General features: G+C 35.5%; 1 protein-coding gene across 3 annotated transcripts in view; it reads right to left on the minus strand.

The window, feature by feature from the left end:
* snx29 (sorting nexin 29) overlaps nt 1-17,393 on the minus strand; it is a 117,915-nt gene that overhangs the window by 58,771 nt on the left and 41,751 nt on the right. For all 3 annotated transcript variants that reach the window (XR_014201264.1, XM_082152725.1, XM_082152724.1), the window contains exon 15: nt 8,972-9,078. Coding sequence is in view for 2 of the 3 variants with exons in the window: in XM_082152725.1 (XP_082008851.1) it covers nt 8,972-9,078 (107 nt within the window). In the remaining variant the exon portion in view is untranslated. The remainder of the gene's footprint in view (nt 1-8,971; nt 9,079-17,393) is intronic.

Below are 17,393 nucleotides of genomic sequence, written 5' to 3' on the forward strand. Positions count from 1 at the left end.
TATGACAATTTAAAATGACTTTTTTTCTATTTTAATATATTTTAAACTGTAATTTATTCCTGTGATCAAAGCTGAATTTTCAGCATCATTACTCCAGTCACATGATCCTTCAGAAATCATTCTAATATGATGATTTGATGCTCAAGAAACTTTCATTATTATTATCAATGTTGAACAACAAACAGATTTTTCAAAATTCTTTGATGAATAGAAACTTCAAAAGAACAGCATTTATTTAAAATAGAATATTTTCTAACATTATAAATGTCTTTACTGTAACTTTTGATCAGTTTAACTCATCCTTGATGAATAAAAGTATTGATTTATTTTATTTATTTCACCCAAAAATAAAATTAAAATTCTTACTGACCCCAAACTTTTGAACGGTAGTGTTTAATGTTACAAAAGCTTTAGATTTCAGATAAATGCTGTTCTTTTGAACTTTCTATTCATCATAGCATCATGAAATAAAAATGTAAATAACTGTTTTCAACATTGATAATAAGCATAAATGTTTCTTGAGCATCAAATCATCATATTAGAATGATTTCTGAAGGATCATGTGACACTGAAGACTGGAGTAATGATGCTGAAAATTCAGCTTTTATCACAGGAATAAATGACACTTTACTGTATATTCACATAGAAAACAGCTGTTTTAAATTGGAATTATATTTCACAATTTTACTGTTTTTATTTGTATTTTTAATCAAATATATGCAGCCTTGGTGAGCAGAAGATACTTCTTTTAAAAACATTAAAACTCTTACTGACCCCAAACTTTTGAGTGTGTGTGTGTGTGTGTGTGTGTGTGTGTGTGTGTGTGTGTGTGTGTGTGTGTGTGTGTGTGTGTGTGTGTGTGTGTGTGTGTGTAAATAATATATATATGAAGAGTTCAGATGCAAAAGCCTCTAAGTGCCATCTGAAATTTTCTTCTAGAATGATCATTTTTATAAAGCTTGTATATTTAAGTTAAGTAATTTCACTTAAATGACAATTAATAGGTCATTTGCATTGCCATTAAGTGAAATTATTGAACTTAAATATACAAGCTTGATAAAAATGATCATTCTAGAAGAAAATTTCAGATGGCACTGAGGCTTTTGCATCTGAACTCTTCATATAATATATATATATATATATATATATATATATATATATATATATATATATATATATATATATATATTAGTGGTGGGCCGTTATCGGCGTTAACGTGCTGCGTTAACGCGAGACTCTTATCGCGCGATAAAAAAAATATCGCCGTTAATCTATTCTCCAAGTTGGGTTGGGAGATGGCTCTATACTACACAAGCTATGATGACGCAATCTACCCGCGGCCGCGAGGTAAACCCGGCTGCAACGCATATTCGTCGTCATCTTAAGTAAACAGGGCTGAAAGTGAAAGCTGGTGAAAAAGATCGTTGCAACATCCATTATTTGGACTTGGTTCGGGTTTAAGCCGTCAGACAAGCAGCAGCAAACTATGTGGGGTAACAGTTCGGTAAGTTAACACACGACTAATCCGTTCGACCACCTCAAATTCAAAACGAAACATGATATCACTGAATACCAGCGCGCGCGTATTATTCCCATTCCAATATATCTTAGTGGTGTAGCACATAATCTCGATTTTAAGAATCGTTGTTGTGTTTCTTTTTAACTGAAAAGACATCAGTTAGACAATATTCTCATTTTAAATTTGGGGTTTCATAAGCTCCAAGCCATAATAAACATTAGACCTACTTAAGTCTCTGCAGCTAGTGTACTTAAATTTTATTTATCTGCAAAATTATGTTGTATACTTACAGTTTTGCACAATATATGTTCTCAAAACTACATACACCCTTTAAAAAAAAATACATTTAGCAGTTATTTAGCATGGGTCTATGTAATCTGTTCTGAAATGGTTTTATTATAATATACTGTATATCGTTATGGCAAGAGGCTTGCAATGTATATCACAATGTAGATTTTAGGCCATATCGCCCATCCCTAATTGATAGCCTATAGTAGTTGATAATAACATAGACCTACCTAATGTTGCCTACGGACGGTAACAGTACAGTAGTAACCTTTTACAGTCTATGAGTAGAACAGCTTTCTCAAGCAGTTTGTGATGCATTTTGGAAACAGGAGATGAGCCCCTGGTCTAATGCGCCACCTGGTTTGAGAAACCCATTCTCAAAGACTTACTTTTATAGTCATTATTTGGGTAGCACACATATTCTGAATGCCTTCGGCAGAATTAAAATGAGCCATTTTAATCTAGATTAATCTAGATTAATTTCAAAATTAATCTAGATTAATCTAGATTAAAAAAATTAATCTATGCCCACCTCTAATATATATATATATATATATATATATATATATATATATCAATTGTCAATTATATTGTCGGAATAATATTGTCAATTATTCCGCTTATACTATGGTTACCACACCTCAAAACATTGTTTAGACAACGTATTTCAAGACATTTGTCAGGTTTTTATTTTTAATTTTAGAGCTAGTAACAGAGACTTCTGAGTGAGAGAGAGAGAGAGAGAGAGAGAGAGAGAGAGAGAGAGAGAGAGAGAGAGAGATTAAGCTTGTATGAATTACCTGATTACCTGGCAAAAAACATTGAAAATAAATTGTTGTTTTTGTGTAGTTGTGGGTTTTGGTTCCTTTGCTGTTGTAGGCCGTAACTGAAATCATTTGGCGAAGTGATATGGAACTAATGCGGTCAAGACCTGCCTGGAACTACTTTAGCTGTGCGTTTCCCTGGAAATAATTGCACGTCTTCTAACGTTCTTCAACCAATCAGATTCAAGCATTCAACAGCCCCGTGGTATACATTTTTTTATACAATGCTGTTGTGAGGGTTCTATTCAGGGGATTGAATAATTTTGAGGCTGCAGAAGTCATCAAAAGTTGCATTTTCAGTTGAATTTGGGGAAACCACTTGAAACATTTGTTGTGTTGAGCGATTTCAATTACTTATGTTCATTGCAAACAGCTGAAAGTCAGTAAATTTTGCCAATAAACCTGATTTGCAATGAGGGTTGAATAATTTCGATTACAACTATATATCATTATTTGCATTTAGATATGCCATATATCAACCAAATTTGAACAAGAAATCACATTAGAAGGTCCCCTGCCTACACTGAGTGAAGTCTGCAATAATATTCCTAATGTATTTCTCACTATATGGTCAATGTCATGACTCTCATTTTGTCCCAAACCCAGATGGTATAATGTGAGCAGGTGGTGCTATGAGGCGGGTCACAGCTATGAAGTACTTGAGACCAGTCTCCCCTGTGCACAAGGTGTCCTGATGGTCACAGGTGGCCGCTACACAGAAGCAACACCTCATGGCAATGACCTGCCGAACCAGTGTCTCTGGACCTACTGCACTCAGCACGACACAACCTTTAATTCCACCATCACAACAAGGACTCCACACCCCATGGACGCATTAATCTATTTTAATTTGTATTTCAAATAAAAGACCATCAGAGGCACGTCCACCCCTATCCCACTCTGTCCATCCATGCGTCATATTTTTGTCTTCTGACCAACGTAATCAATCTCTCTATATATTTTTTTCCTCTTTTTTGGAAAGTCATAGGAATACTATTGTGGATTTTTTCTTTTGATATTAGGACAAATGGGAACACAAAAATTCTATGTTTTGTAGTTTGTTCACCACTATAGAAGTTTACCCAACTACACCCTTAAAGGGAAACACCCTGTGGAATTGGGTTTCTTTTAAATTGTTTCCACGGGTTGAATTTTTTTTTTTCGCACTCCAACCCACCTTCCAAAGGATATTTTTGGTCCATTTTTGAATAGACAGTTTTGTTGCGAAGACCCGGCAACTCTGAAAAGGACGTTTTCACAGCAATGCCGTAAAAGAAACTTTCAGTAAGCAGTTCTTAAAATAAAATAAAAAATTTCTCAGAATGAATCAATTAAAAATTACCATCACACACCTGCAGGTAATAGTAAAAATGAAAAATATAAAAAAATTCTCAATAACCTGTTTCCACTATATAGAACATTTGCTTAATGGAAAGGCTCCATGGAAGTTAAAGGTTCTTTATGGAATCATTAATGGCAATAAAGAACATTTATTTTTAGGAGAGTATGATGACTTCCACTTCTTAGAAATGTGAAAAGGGTAAATACAAAGACAAGGCCTACCAATAAGACAGCCATTACTTTATCTCTTCAGAATGGTACAATTGCTGTTTGGTTTTTGTTTCCTCTGAATAAAAAAATAAAAAAAACTGCCCTAATGACTACCTACTTAATGTGCCACATGCTGTTCTAAAAAGCCATCAGTGAATGCTTCCAAAATAAAACCACCAACAAAATATGAGTGAGATGAGAATGAGATCCTTAAAGAATAAGAATGAAAGAGAGCGAGCAAATGAAAAACATGCGGATAGTCGAGTGGATGAGGACTGTGGTCTGAATGTAATGCCTCAGAGAGTCTGACATGACACTGGTTCAAATTCACACAGTCCTTCAAATCACACTAACTACCTGACTGGACTAGTCATTAGCCTGCCTGGAGTGGTGGAGAAGTGGCTGTAAAGATATTCCTCTACAAACACCAGCCGTCAGAGCCCTCTTTAAGACACCTTCAGGAGTGAAGACTGTAGACCAGAAGTTCAGTAAACATGCTAACCCTGTAGTGATCATACATCACACCCCTAATGAAGACTCAGATCAAAGAGGGATTTTCAGCAGTTCTTGTCATTACTAGGACCTCTCCTGCTTGAAACAGAACAGTTCTTCAGACGTCAAAAGACCTCCAAGAGGTCTCAAGCGTGAAATATGCTTTCAACTGGCTCCACAGAGCGAGCCTCAAATGGACAAGGCGTTTATATTTGACGTGCTCGCAATTGTACTATTCTTTGAAACGACAGGGGGCGACTCTGAATAATTGTCCTCTAGTCTAAACCATTAGGAATCAGCGGTGAGTAGTAGTACACACGTAACAATGCCTGCATCCGAAATCACATACTTCCCTACTATAAAGTAGTATGCAATTTCGGACACAGTCAATGTTAGATTAGTACACTTCACCAAAATCACACAACAAAAGTATCATGTAAAGTGTTTGGAGAAGTCTGGCATACTGTACTCCACCATAAGTCTGTCACCGGTAGACTTGACATTTTGATAAAACATAATAAATTACACAAATCAATTGTTCACAGTATGATATATAACTGAATAGCTGAATTTCCATTTCATTGCAGCTTTAAATAAGAAAATAAGAAAAAAACAGTAGTTAAAATATGTTGTATTCATTAAATAAAAGGGTTTCTCAATGTTCTTTTCTCTTATTTAAACGAACGAACAAAGGATGTTTCTTTTAAGAATTGCACTTCCTTACGAAGTTCTAAAAATTTTCCAAAGACCTTATTTTCTTAAGATTTCTGTGAATCCAGTACAGAATTGTGCCATCATAGTACTAAAGAATTAAACTACTTGTCACGATAATTATTTTTTTCTAATTAAAGGGATAGTTCAACCAAAATATTTAATTCTGTCATCATTTACTCACACTCATGTCTTTACAAATCTGTATGACTTTCTCTCTCTAAAAGATATTTTAAAGAATATTAGTAATAAAACCATTTTGGTTCCCAACCTAAACTGTTTGGTTCCCAACATTCTTCAAGACATCTTCTTTAGTGTTCAGAAATGCATACAACTTTGGAATGACATGAGGGTGAGTAAATTATGACAATTTTCATTTTTGGATGAACTATCCTTTTAATTTGTCAGACTTTATCCACCAAAGCACTATGCTTCCTTCACTTAGTGCACATTTTCTGTGAATGTGTTTCTACCTGATCTTGAAAACACAGGACATAGGCCAACTTTGCTTGGTTTTTAACAAAGGGCATCAGGTCTACAAATTGCACTCATTGTTTGTGCCTGTTATATGTCACAGCTTAAATAGCACTTTGATGTAATCACTCGCATTTTAGCAGGCTTATAAAGGGCATCATATTAAACTGACAGCAGAAGTCATCAACCTTAGAAAGTCATTGGTAATCACTGGCATGTAAACGATAAGAGCAACAAAGATTATTATTAAAATGTAGTTATTTTAATATTTGTATGTACTTTATTTTAAAACATTTAAAAAACTTGCTTGCATACTTGCAGTATGTTTCATTCTTTTCCACAGTCCATCTGAGGTCACAGCACAGGAGCTCAGAGCAAAGCGTGCAGTCTGAAAACTTTCTGTGCCTGCAGTCCCACAGGGCCATTAACTGGTGTGTGATAGTATTACGACAGCTTCCAAGACAGAAGAACAGTATTCCACACTGATAATTTGAAAGAAGACTAGGAGAGGAAGTGTGTGGGTTACACATAGAGAGAGAGAGAGAAGACGAGTGGCTCCTTTGGTGTTACTTCAGAAGAATGATGACATCTTCAAATCATCTAATGCATTTAAGGTGATGTAAGTACGCACTTACACTCTTCTGGCACAAGTGAAACATACAAGAACGTACTCGACTGAAAGCTTGTGGTGGAGCAGGATAGAGAAATCAATAATTTAAACAGATTTATAGATGTACACACAGGTCTTTATATCAATTCACATAGTAACTCACAACTGCGGTCGAGATGCCATTGCTCTTAGTTTGTGTAGCAGCGGAACATTAAAACTAATAATTTAGCCAAATAAATATGCCACAAATGTAATAAATCTTCCATATGGTCTATATTCATTGCCGCTCTTGTGGAAACTGAAATAAATGCGCTAAACAAATAAATTTGTCACCAGAGAAAAAATTGCAACTCTTTTACATATTCAGGTAGGAGCAAAAAGGGATGCCTGCTTGACAACAAAAATAAAAATAAAGCCTTCAGAGTTCTGTATGTACATTTAAAAACTACAAGGCAGCAGCCCCACAGCCATGTTTGAAAAACCCAATTGAGACAGACAGCTTTGCAAAAGGGCCCATAAATAAATGACATGCTCAAAAGGACACACTACTGTAAAAGTTAAAACATACTCCTGCCAAAATATAAGCAGAACATGAAGCTATTACAGCATAGACAGGCCTTTCCCTTCATTCAAAATATTTTGGTGGCCATCAAAGATTTATTTGATCATTTAATGTGACGATATCTGCAGTAGCGGTACTCTGTGATAGTCGGCTGCTATAAAACTCTCCCGTGAGTGTTTGGGTAAGCACTCTGTAAAGCGCGTCAAAGGCTTCTATTTACAACATGTTTATGCAGCATTGAGCTTTGTAGCCAATCACACACATCTGTTGAGCGTGTGAACGCAACGGGCAATCAGAATTTTCAGTGTGAGCTCTTGAAAGCAAGCGAATCCTTTCATTATAACCATCAAAGTATAAATGTTAGGCTATGTCAATAAGAGATTGCACAGCGTAGACAGCTTCATTGATTATAATGGGAGTTTTCGCAAGAGTGCAGCTTTGTGGAAATTGACTTCAGTGATTATAATGGCAGCAATTTTTACCCGCTTTCTTTATAAAGCTAATTTATATTTTCATGTTGCTAACTACACATTGCAAAGTTTCTGAACTGACAAGCGTATTTAAAAGCACGACTGAATCTGACTAATAGAGATAACCATAGCAATAGACGGAAAAAAACAATCAAAAACAAAAGTCAAAATGACTCACAGCACATTTACTCCAAATTACAGTCACAGGTTTCAAAATGAACTCAGACTGCATTTAAAGTAAGTAATGTTGAATCTATACATTTCTTTTTTCACAGAATTCACACACACAATGCTACCAGAAATCGAAACCATTTTTAAAAGTCATCACTGACATTATCAGGGCTCAATACTAAAACACTAACACAATTTTTTTTCTGAGGGCCAGTGGTTAAAATTTGTACTTGCCCATTTGGTCCCACCATAAAAAAAGTAATAAATAAAAGAAAAATAATAATAGTTCGTTTTCATTGCGTTTGACCCATGCAAACTAAATAAATAACGTTATGACAACAAATTTCAGATAGCAGCGAAATTTCACAATTCTCGATTCCATTTTTGAAACCACAGCAAAAACTACTAGCATACCTAATATAAATTTCAAATATCATAAAAGACAAGTAAACAGTCAGTATTAAAATATAACCACCAAATAATCAAATTATGACCAATAGCACAAATAAATAGAATAGAATAAACATACAAATGAAATAAACAGTGCTTTTCAGGATTTTCAGGTTGGTCTAACAGTAGTTTTCAGGTATGGAATTTGAATAATCAAATGTAAAATAACACTACATAGTCTTCACTGTATAAATTAAATATAGATTAATCCTTATTAAAGTTACAAAAGTTATTCAGTCGAAAGCAGTGAGTGATCTTTTTCTTTGTCCTTTGTTGTTTGACAGCAGCAGTTATATTAGGCTGCTGTCACTTTAAGACCTAATGCCCGGATTGAATATAGTGTTAAACGTGCATTTTATTTCTCAACTGTTTACGTTCACTTTAGACATAACTGACTGTGTTTACGAAGATACTCTCAAAGATGGGTATTCTGACATAATTTTGTATACATTTGTCCGTTCAAGTGCCAAAAGACTCAGAATTTGCGCGCTGTCTGAGAAGAGGCTTTCTGGGCGCGCACACTTCTCACCCAGCGCCCGAGTACTGAATCGAGTTCTCTTTCGCGTCTTCTTGAGCTTAATATTATTATATTTAAATTTATATTTAAACTGGCAAGGCTTGAAAACACATGCAAATTATAAACTTCCATGACGATAACGTCCTGACATCAACTGTCCCAAGCTTTGTTCACACAAGCCCCATGCCATCGCGTAGTCCTTTTTGTAGAGCCCTGATTATTGAACCAGTTTGCTGAAATTTGAAGTGGTAAGTGTTGGTTTAAATTACATGACACTGAGGTTACAGCAGGAAAGGGCAAGTGTTGCTTGCTAATGAAGCTTTAGTACTTACCTCGATGAGTTTACGCTCATAGGTGGCAGCCAGTTCCTCTGTATCCGCCACGGACCGGTTTTGGGGGACTGGAGGGGGACCATCACAATTCCTTTGAATGGTCAATGCTAGGAACAAAATGTAACACACATTAGGAGGTGCAATCAAATGAAAAAAATATAAATAAATAAATGGTCATCTCCCAGCACAACCAATGGTGTGAGTTTGGGGCGGGACTAACTGTTTGATAAACAATGGAAGACGAGTGTTAGAAGTTGCAGTATAAGATGTCTGGAAACAATTATTTCCAGTTTGGTTGAAATTTCTCACTTCAGCTTTACGGCAAGATATAAAGATTCAGTTATTTCCTTTATATGATTATGTCTTGTAAAAGTTTGTGAAAAACAATCAAATCTGAGATGCTGGTTGTTCAAAACAACAAACTTGGGCTTCTTCCAGTGCCGCGGAGCTGTAGCCTTTAAATCCAGTGTAATCTAGTTTCAGCGGAGCCGCCTGTGAAGGCTGAGATCCGTTGAGTTCATAAGCAGCAAAACAGAATCTTTCACCAATTGAAAACTCAATTAAAATCTGCAACTTTCACAACACAAATGTTGCTTGAGGCGCCACAGGACAGCAGAGACGAGGAAAGCAATAAGAACAAAAACGCAACCCCCGACCTGGCCGAGTTTCAACAGCACAGCTGTTAGACTCTCTCATTTCTTAATTCTCAAAGGAGAAAGAAAATCCGGATATTTCCAGACCAGAAACAAAATTAGATGCAAAAAGTTATCTTTTGTAAAAAGCAAAAAGATATTTGACCAATAGAGGATGTAAAAGTCACAAATTGACTGTCGCCGATGTTTTTAGTCGGGTCAGAAGCAATTTTGCACGCTGAAAGCCAAGTGTGAACACATCTTAACACCAACCGCCTGATAAAGGGTGGCTGGATCATCAGAATGGTGGCGATACGCACACAAAGGCTCCAGAGGGTACGGATCTGCTGGGGTAAAAATGATAGAGATGAGGAGGTGGTGCTCAGCTAAAAAGTTTGTCATAAAGCTGTGAATAAGTCTATGGAGTACAAGTCAACAATCCTGAATATTATCAGCTCACCCGCACACAGACGCCCGCCACTTCAGCACTGAGTCTTATCAGTGCTCTGCCAATAGTCTACACATCCCACTAACTCACACACCACCACTGTCAGCAAGAGTGGACTGCACTGAAACTGCTCCCAATGTGCAGCTCAACCTTGTTTTCAGTCCACCAGAGTCATGTGTGAAACTATTAATAATAAATGCATTTATGTATAATTGTTGTGTGTGTGAAGTTTATTACACCGTGGGAAACGGGCATCTACAGATGCTGTGTCAGATCATTTAAAAAAGAAAAAGTTTTTAGGCATGTCACAGCAGATTTGACATCATATATGGGATCACAAGGCAGCAAGCAATCTACTGTCAATCACAGTTGACATTAGATGATACTTGTTGATGAGACTATTTAATGTGTAAGAATTCATTTAAGTTTTGAAAAATAATCATAAAACCATAACATTTCTAAAATGTAATAACTGCTGATGCGATCTCTGTATGTAAGAGTGTTCGGTAACTCGTTACAATAAGGTTCATTAGTTACCATTAGTTAACTACCTTAGTTAACATGAACTAAGAATGAACAAGACTTCTTCAGCATTTATCAATCTTAGTTAATATTAATTTCAACATTTACTAATACGTTATTAAAATCAAAGGTTGTATTTGTTAACATTAGTTAATGCACTGTGAACTAACATGAACAAACAATGAACAGCTGTATTTTTATTAACTAACATTGACAAATATTAATAAATACTGTAACAAATGTATTGTTCATTGTTAGTTCATGTTAGTTAATACATTAGCTAACATTAGTTAATTAACCTTATTGTAAAGTGTTACCGAGTATTCTATGTGAAAGCAAAACTCATATTTAATTGTTATGCCAAACAGGAGGATATCTATAGCGGTGAACCTCATTTATGTTTCCTTCCTATTGATTGGGGCATGTTAGGAATTTTATTTTGTTTTGGGGGGCATTAGAGAAGTAGAAATGACTGTAAAGATAAAACAACAACAAAAGCTCTACAAATTAAAGAATAGATTGTTTCGGTCAAGGCTGCCCTGAGAGCCTCATACGGTGGTGTAGGTCATCATTATGTTTTAATATTTTCTTCACGAAGTTCAGAAGGTATCAGGTCTTTTTTTAATCCCAATTCTGTCCAAAAGTTCTCAGAGAACTTGTATCTCAAGAAGCAAGGAGAAAAAAATAAGTCTGAGAATCTTGTGAGTGATTGAACGTGGCTTTGACAGACATATGCAAAATTAGTCTGTTTACGCGCTGAGTAAAAAAAAAAAAAAAGAAGAGTTAATGAGAGTGTTGATCAAAGTAATCTCCATCCATTTTCCCATCATGCAGCAGTCGCTTCCTGTGAGACAGCTTGAGATAACAACAGCGTATCATTCCATCAGCAAACGATCTCTACTAAGTACAGGACAAAGTCAATTTGATGCCCAGACGTGAAATTGCATACCAAACACTCGTTGCACCTTGGAGAGGGCAAACGCGGAGGTTTTGTAGAGCAAGTTTGCTTACAATCTTCTGAACCCTCAACAATAGGTGACTCAAAAGACAGAACAAGCACAGACTGTTCTGCTTCTCTCTTTGATGTAGGGACCTCAATAATGGGAAAATTGTATTTCAGTTAAGGTACTCCACTGGGTTAATCTTTTTGTGCAGTTTTGAAGCCGTCATGGCTGTTGTTAACATTTTTTTACCTGTACTTCACTATTTTTATTTCACAAAATAAAATCCTTGAGGTAATTTCTATATCACATAAAGTAAACTGCTGTTTCACTGGCTGCTTTTTTCCCTGCATCAAAGAAAAGATATCTGCTGTGTAATCATGTCCTTAAAGATCAGACATCTGAAATGTATATGTCAATTAATGCATAAACAATGATAATACCAATGTCACATGTCCTACAGAATGTGATAAAGCAAGACTTTAATCTTTTTATGTTTTTAAAAAATAATTCTCTTTTTGAAAAAACCTGCTCAGGGCTGTATTTATTTGATAAAAAATATAGTAAAAACAGTAATATTGTGGATTTTTATTACAATTTAAAATAAATGTTTTCTGTTTTAATATATTTTTAAATGTAATTTATTCCTGTGGTGGCAAAGCTGAATTTTCAGCAGTCATTACTTCAGTCTTCAGTGTCACATGATCCTTCAGAAATCATTAATATGCTGATTTGGTGCTCGAGAATGACTTCTTATTTTACTAAAGTTGGCTTATGGAAAAAATTACAGTACTTTTTTTCAGGAATCTTTGATAAATAGAAAGTTCAAAAGAACAGCATTTATTTGAAACAGAAAACTTTTGTAACATTATAAATGTGTTTACTGTCAGATCAATTTTGATCAATTTAATGCTTCCTTGCTGAATTGCTGAACATTTATACACTTTTGAGCGTGTATGTATTCAAATTTTAATTTAAGAAACTGAAAGAGATTACTGAGCAATATGGTAATGTTATGCCCTACAATGAATCATAAGGAGATGGAAAGCGGCCAGTGTTTGATCAAGGAATCCCTTTTTTTAGCACTACGGTTAAAATAATCAGGCCTGATTTAGCTTATTATCTGCCAATGGCTTCCTTGTAAGAATCCAAATGCTTTTCTGGATTGGTAATAGAAAATATGCAATGAACAAACAAAAACAAACACATTTTTGGTAAAAAAAAAAATGAATTTACAAATTGAGCTTAAAAAAAGCTTGCTCATTTGCATAAACATGACCATTTATAAATCTCTGAATAAGCATGTGTAATGGAGTACATCCAACAGAACAAATTTCAGTTTTGCTATTCAGAAGCATACAGCCCAAGTAAAAATCTTCTAAAACATTAGGAAGAAGTCTTGATATTATCACCCTCGATTTCCCACTTCACTTTAGATACACTTGTACTATTCTTTTAGTATAAATTTAAAAGAGATTACTTGTCTGTGTGTGTTAGAAATAAAAGCCCTCATTATTCACATTAAGATCAAAGCTATTAGCTTAAGAAACTTGGCCTGATAATGTCGTCTGCACTGAAAACAAGGAACCAGCCTTGTTGTGGCTCATTAATCTTGAAATTCTGAAAACATCATAAGCTAGAAGCCATAATGAGGAATCAAATCATCCTCCCCTTCACTTTAATAGCCCTAATATAAGCCATGAATGACATATTCATTGATGGCTAGAGTCGGTACAAACACTGTCTAGCCTTTAAAGAAGTCTCGAGGTAGGCAGTGTGTCCCTAAACCGGTGCTTTTGGGTTATTTAGCTCATCCTGTATTGCTTAAGTGAGAGGGGTGGTGGGGATGCTTGTTTTTATTAGCGGAAAGCTACTTTATCGGACACTCGACAATCTAGTTCCAGTCAGTATAATTGACTGCCATTTCTAAAAGTCAATCTAATTGCTTTTTCGTTATTATGGTAATAGTCCTGACAGCGGTAAAGGGAAATCCCCCTCCCCATGAGAGGGACCAGAGCCTACAGACGATTAATTTGCCTCTTCGCCGTAATTAAATGCACCGCGGCTGATAAACTTGCAGATGACTAATGACAAATGTTAAAGTAGGTCAAATCAATTATTTCAACAACCAGCCACTAAAAAACAATGGGGAAAAAAGCATCATTCGAGCAGTCTCACGAGGCAACATTAGGCAAGTTCTTCAATGTGGTGGGGATGTCCTACACTGGCATCGTGCCTGGACAGTTTTTTTTTTTTTTTTTAAGTCTGTCAGCCCCAAGGACTGATGACAAGAAGAGGAAGTGAGACGATGCTTTCAGTCTTCTAGGAGTCATTCCCATCATGGTTTATATAATACAGCAAAGATTGGTCTGATGAAGAGCCTACGTGCTCGAAACTTTACCACCTGTGTGTGAGTCTATTATTACATTTTTCACATTTTTGGAGCCATTGTGTGCCGACTTTTTTTCCTTTTTTATACATTTTCTTGTCGAACACCCAATTTGAGCAACATATTGCTTTGGATGTGCGTGCTTTTGATCTGATAATACAGCAAAGATTCCCAATTATTTTATCAGTTAAACCTCTAAGATCAGATGTAAAATATTTACTTGGAGCACCCCTGAGACTTTAAATCAATATTTCAATGATTTAACGACACATTCGCATGTTCATGGTTCTATGATGTCGGTTAAGGGGCACATACAAATATTCAATGTTTTTTTAGTATGTGTTTTAAAAAATATATATATTATTGTATTAATAAATATAAATATATACAGTGCCATCAGAAAGTATTTGTACCTCTTCATTTTCCCATGTTTCTGCCTTGTTAAACTACTTAAAATAATTTTTTTCTTCACACCAATCTAAACTCCATACACCATAATGACAAAGCAAAAAACAGATGTGTGACAACTTTGTCAACAAATTTATTAAAAATAAAAAACATAAGTATTCATGCCCTTTTCTGGGACACTTGAAATTTAGCTCAGGAGCATTCCAATTTCACTTGTAGATGTTACTACACTTCGAGTAGAGTTACAGTAACCTGTGGCAAATTCAAATGAATGGGTATGATTTGGAAAGGCAAACACCAATAAACACCATTCTCAATAAAAGGTCTAACAGCTGAAAATGCATATTAGAGCAAAAACCAATCCATGAGGTCAAAGGAACTGCCGATAGAGCTCAGAGACAGAACTGTCTCAATACACAGATCTGGGGAAGACTACAAATAAAAAAAAGGAGCAAGAAGTTCATAGAAGCAAGTAGCCTTCATAACCCTTAATGGACGAAGTTTGGAACAACCAAGACTCTTCAAGGAGGTGGCCTTCAGGTCAAACTGAGCAATCGAAAGAGAAGGGCCTTGGTTAGAGAGTGGTGACCAAGAAGCTGATGGTCACTTTAGTTGATCATTTATGAAGATGGGATAAACTTACAGAAGGACAAACATCACTCCAAATATCTGGGATTTGTAATAAAGTTTAATAAAGTTGTCACAAATCTGTTTTCTGCTTTATCATTATGTTGTATGGAGTGTAGACTGATGTGAAGAGAGTATTTTTAAGTAGTTTAACATAAGGAAGCAACATAACAAAATGTGGGGGGGAAATGAAGGGGTACAAATACTTTTGCAAGGCACTGTATCTACTATATTGACAAGTATTGGGACACACATCTTAATTATTGAATTCAGGTGTTTCAATCCCATTGCCACAGGTACATAAAATCAAGCACCTAGTGATGCAGTCTGCATTTACAAACATCTGCGAAAAGAATTGGTTGTTCTGAAGAGCTCAGTGAATTCAAGCGTGGTATTGTGATAGGATGCCATCTTTGCAATAAGCCAGAAATTGCATCCCTGCTAGATATTCCACAGTCAACTGTAAGTGATATCATTTGAAAGTGGAAGCGTTTAGGAACAGCAGCAACTCAGCCACGAAGCAGAATTTTTTTTTTTTTTTTATGTAAATTTCAATCAATTTCTTTTTTCCTCTCAATAACGACTTTTTTGTATTGAAAAATATATAGAGAATCTGGAATATTCTGAATCTGGAATCTTGAAAATTTTGGAATCACAAAATGAATCATATAATGATAAAATATATTCATACAATATTATTCATATATTATTAACTTAAAACATCAGAATGCCCAGTTCTTTTTGATAAACATTTTCCAAATTACAGTAGAGGAAATATCAGTAAAGGATCAGTAAAGGAAATATCCCAGTATGGGGGAACTGTGTATATTGTTTTGGAAAATGGGGGACCTTTAAGTTAAAAAACATTGAGAACTGCTGCATTACACAGTAACTGAAGCTTACTCATTTGATTAGTATATTAATGGTCACCCTTTAATCATTCAGTGATAGCAAGTTAAATGCGAGGGGGGTGTACATTATGCGCTGATAACCCACTGTTATAAAAAGACAGGAGGCTGGGTGTCTGCAACGTGGCCGCCTGCAAAAGTCCTCTCCTGCCCCCTACAACTCTTCTTTTCAAATAGCTGATAAGAGAAAGCCTTTTATTTCATATCAAATGAGATGTGCTCTGTTCCTGATAGAGAGAAAATTAAAAACCAAGCGGCAGGAGGGCAAAAAAGAAGAATCGCCGTCTCTGCATGCTATTAGCAAGTGTAATTTAGACATTTCCTATTTTGAGGTTTGGGAAAGAGTGCAGAGCAGCCCAGTGCTAGTCTGATGCTATCACGCTCTATTATGAGAGCTAGCTGCCTGACACCGGGTACGATAGTCTCCTCACACTCCCAGTATTCATCTGCAGGGACAGAGAGCACGTTCCTCTGGAGGGAGCTGAAATGAATCCTGCTGGAGAGGCCATCGGTGCACCTCCTCTGACCAACAGTAATATCCGATGAGCAGAGGACAGCTACACCTTCAGTCCCCAGAGGATTCAGAGGTGGCTGGCTATTGGTTATGAAATACAAACTAATCACAACTCACACGCGTCCAAATCAGCTGTGCACATTAGAAGCAGCACCTTCGTGAGGGATTTACAATGTGTGCTAATCGATCACTGCTCTGATTAAACCAATTAGTGCAGTTTATCAAAATGAGTGGGGTAAGCTGTGTCAACCCATTAACCTAAACTAATAATAATAAAACAATTCAATAAATACATACATACATACATACAGTACATACATTAGTGTTTAAAAGTTTATGGCCTTTTATGATCACCAAGCCTGCATTTATTGGATTAAAAATTCATTAACACAGTAATCTAACAGATCTAACAGTTTCTATTTGAATATATTTTATGTAATGTATTCCTTAAGCTAGAATTTTCAGCATCATGACTCCAGTCTTCAGTCACATGACAGTTTTCAGAATCATTCTAATATGTTGCTTTGGTGCTCAAGAAACATTTCTTATTATGATCTATGTATCAATGTTGCTGTGCCGCTTAATATTTTTGTGGAAATTTGTTTAATCAAAATTTTTGTTATATTGTACTTGCCCTGTTGTTTGTAATTTGCTTATTTTTTCTTATTTTTAATACCAGCAATAAAATAAAATGTGTTAAATAAAATAACAAAATAACTATATCGTGATATGTATTGTTATCGTGAAACACAATTTTATTATGAAATAAGAATTTGGTCATATCGCCCACCCCTACTGTGACTTTTGATCTATTCAATGCATCCTTGCTGAATAAGTGTGTTAATTTCTTTAAAACAAAAATGATAAATAAATGGATAATAAAATGCATAATACATGAATTTTGACAACAACAAAAAAACAAAACATGAATTATTAAATGAAACCTTTCTCTCCAGAATGATATCTTGCTGGGTAAAATGTGCCAGTAGTTGTGGCTCAACTAACAGTAAGCTTTGCCTCCAAATGCAGGAAG

The sequence above is a fragment of the Leuciscus leuciscus genome (genome assembly GCF_965113295.1).
Source record: "Leuciscus leuciscus genome assembly, chromosome: 21".
NCBI classification, from domain to species: domain Eukaryota; kingdom Metazoa; phylum Chordata; class Actinopteri; order Cypriniformes; family Leuciscidae; genus Leuciscus; species Leuciscus leuciscus.